The 2,500-nt window shown below is 49.3% G+C and overlaps 1 protein-coding gene across 1 annotated transcript in view; it reads left to right on the top strand.

Moving 5' to 3' along the window:
* Window positions 1-2,500, top strand: part of Castor2 (cytosolic arginine sensor for mTORC1 subunit 2) — a 45,630-nt gene that overhangs the window by 37,120 nt on the left and 6,010 nt on the right. Inside the window, exon 3 of the mRNA XM_005344667.3 lies at window positions 2,166-2,359. Coding sequence (XP_005344724.1) covers window positions 2,166-2,359 — 194 coding nt within the window. The remainder of the gene's footprint in view (window positions 1-2,165; window positions 2,360-2,500) is intronic.

Raw genomic sequence — 2,500 nt, 5'->3', positions numbered from 1 at the left:
ATGGCTCAGTAGTTAAGAGCACTGGCTGCTCTTTCAGAGGTCCTGAGTTCAATTCCCAGCAACCACATGGTGACTCACAGTCATCTATAGTGGGATCTGATGCCCTCTTCTGGCTTAAAGGTGTACATACACATAGAGTGTGTGTGTGTGTGTGTGTGTGTGTGTGTGCGCGCGCACACACATATAATAAACATATATATAATAAAAAATACAGCTCCATAGCATTTGGATGTCTGTAACTCATGGCCTGTCTTATCTCCAAGGAGGACTCCTTGGAGCCAGACCCTGCTGGATGGGACCCAGAACTGTGCCATCTTTTTCCAGATTAAGTCAAGTATGCAGGTGTGACTAACATGCTAACAGCATACGACACACAGAAAGGTTGAGAGAAGTAGGGATTCCTGGGCTGGAGCTCGCTTGCCTGGCGTGCACAAAGCCCCGGGTTCCATGCCCAGCACTGCATAAACCTGAGTGAAGGCATAATGCCTGTCATCCCAACTATCAAGAGGCAGAGGAGGCACAGGGATCCTTAACTACGTAGCTAGTTTAAGGCCAGTCTTGTCCCCCGCCCAAAGAAAAGGTGGGGGTGGTGAGTTGACTTGGTGGGTAAGGTTGCCTGCTATGCAGGCCTGGTGACCTGAATTCAGTCATGAGAAAATAGAAGAAGTAAACCAATTCCACACAGTTCTCCTCTGACCTCGACACACACACCTGGGCGTGCACAGCCACTCGGATACCTCATAGCCACACAGGGCTACACATGGTAATCATAAGTAAGGGGCTTAGAAGATGGCTCAGTAGTTAAGAGCTCTTGCTGCTCTTGCAAAGGACCCAACTTTGGTTCCCTGTACCCATATTGCATGGCTCATAACCATCCATTGTTCTGGTTTCCAGGGAATCAGATGCCCTCTTCAGGCCTTCGAGGGCAACTGCACTCATAATGTGCACACACAACATACATACACACAATTAAGAATGAAATAAACTCTAGGGCTGGAGAGATGGCTCGGCAGTTAAGAGCACTCACTGGCTGCTCTTCCAGAGGACCTGGGTTCCATTCCCAGCACCCATATGGCAGCTCACACCCATCTGTAACTAACTCCAGTCCCATGAAATCCCCCCTTCAGGGGATCTCCCCTCATAAGGCAACAGGCACAAATGTGGTATATAAGCATACATGCAGGCAAACACCTATATATGTTACAAATAAAAGTAGGTTTATTTTATAAAAACAAATAAATCTTTAAAAACAGATTAAGTTTTTAATTTAAGAAGTAGGAATTCAGGCTGGGCGGTGGTGGGCACATGCCTTTAATCCCAGCACTCAGGAGGCAGAGATAGGTGGATCTCTGTGAGTTTGAGACTAGCCTGGTCTACAAGAGCTAGCTCCAGGACAGCCAGGGCTCTTACACAGAAAAGGCCTGCCTCAAAATAACAACAAGAAGAAAAAGTAGGAGTTCAGGGCTGATGAGTTGGCTCAGACATTAAGAGGACCGGGTGTTGATTCCAGGCACCCACATGGTGGTTTACATCTCTAACTCCAGGTCCAGTGAATCTAGCGCCCTCTTCTGGCCTCCACAGGCATTGGGCACACGTGTGATACACAGACAAACGTGGACAACATGCACATAAAGCAATAAATCACGAAGGCATTACCAACTCTCCTTTACAATGGAGAACACTAAAGCTAGAGACAGATAAAACAACTTGGCACATGCTTCAGGTCCTGTTGAGTTACCCGGCATCATAAGCCATCCAGAATATCACCTGCTTAGCCTTCCCTAGAAGGGACCTTTTAGCCCTCCTGTTTGAGGACACTGGGGGCTGCAGATATGACTCAGTAGTTAAAGGCACTTGATTGCAGAGGACTTCTGTTTGCTTCCCAGCACCAAACGCCTGTAACTCCAGCTCCAGGGCATCCAGCGCCCTCTTCTGGCCTCCTCAGTAATTGCACTCATGTGCATAGAACCACACAGGACACACACACATGCACATACATTAATAAAAATGTTTAAATGCGGAAACTGAGGCCTAGAGACAGGCAAGACAGTCTCTAGGGCCTCAGCCGATCCACACACATCTGCCTACCTCTCCAACCAGGCCTGGCAACACCCGGGCTCCAGACAGTGACCAACATCCTCATCTGTGTCCCTTGCTCCCTGCAGAGCTGCCCTCTTCTGAGCACCTGAGCGTGGCTGATGCCACCTGGCTGGCCCTGAATGTAGTGTCTGGCGGCGGCAGCTTCTCCAGCTCCCAGCCCATCGGTGTGACAAAGATCGCCAAGTCTGTCATCGCCCCGCTAGCTGACCAGAACATCTCCGTGTTTATGTTGTCCACCTATCAGACTGACTTCATCCTGGTGAGTCAGAGCTATGGCATGCACGCTCCCATACAGTCAGAGACTAGCTGTGCACGCTCCTAACCTCCTCCGTGTAACACACACACACACACACACATAGGCACGCACGCCACTTCTAGCTCCCATACAGTCAGAGACTGG

Source organism: Microtus ochrogaster, chromosome 2, assembly GCF_000317375.1.
Source record: "Microtus ochrogaster isolate Prairie Vole_2 chromosome 2, MicOch1.0, whole genome shotgun sequence".
NCBI classification, from domain to species: Eukaryota; Metazoa; Chordata; class Mammalia; order Rodentia; family Cricetidae; genus Microtus; species Microtus ochrogaster.
This window is presented reverse-complemented; position numbering and strand designations above follow the sequence as displayed.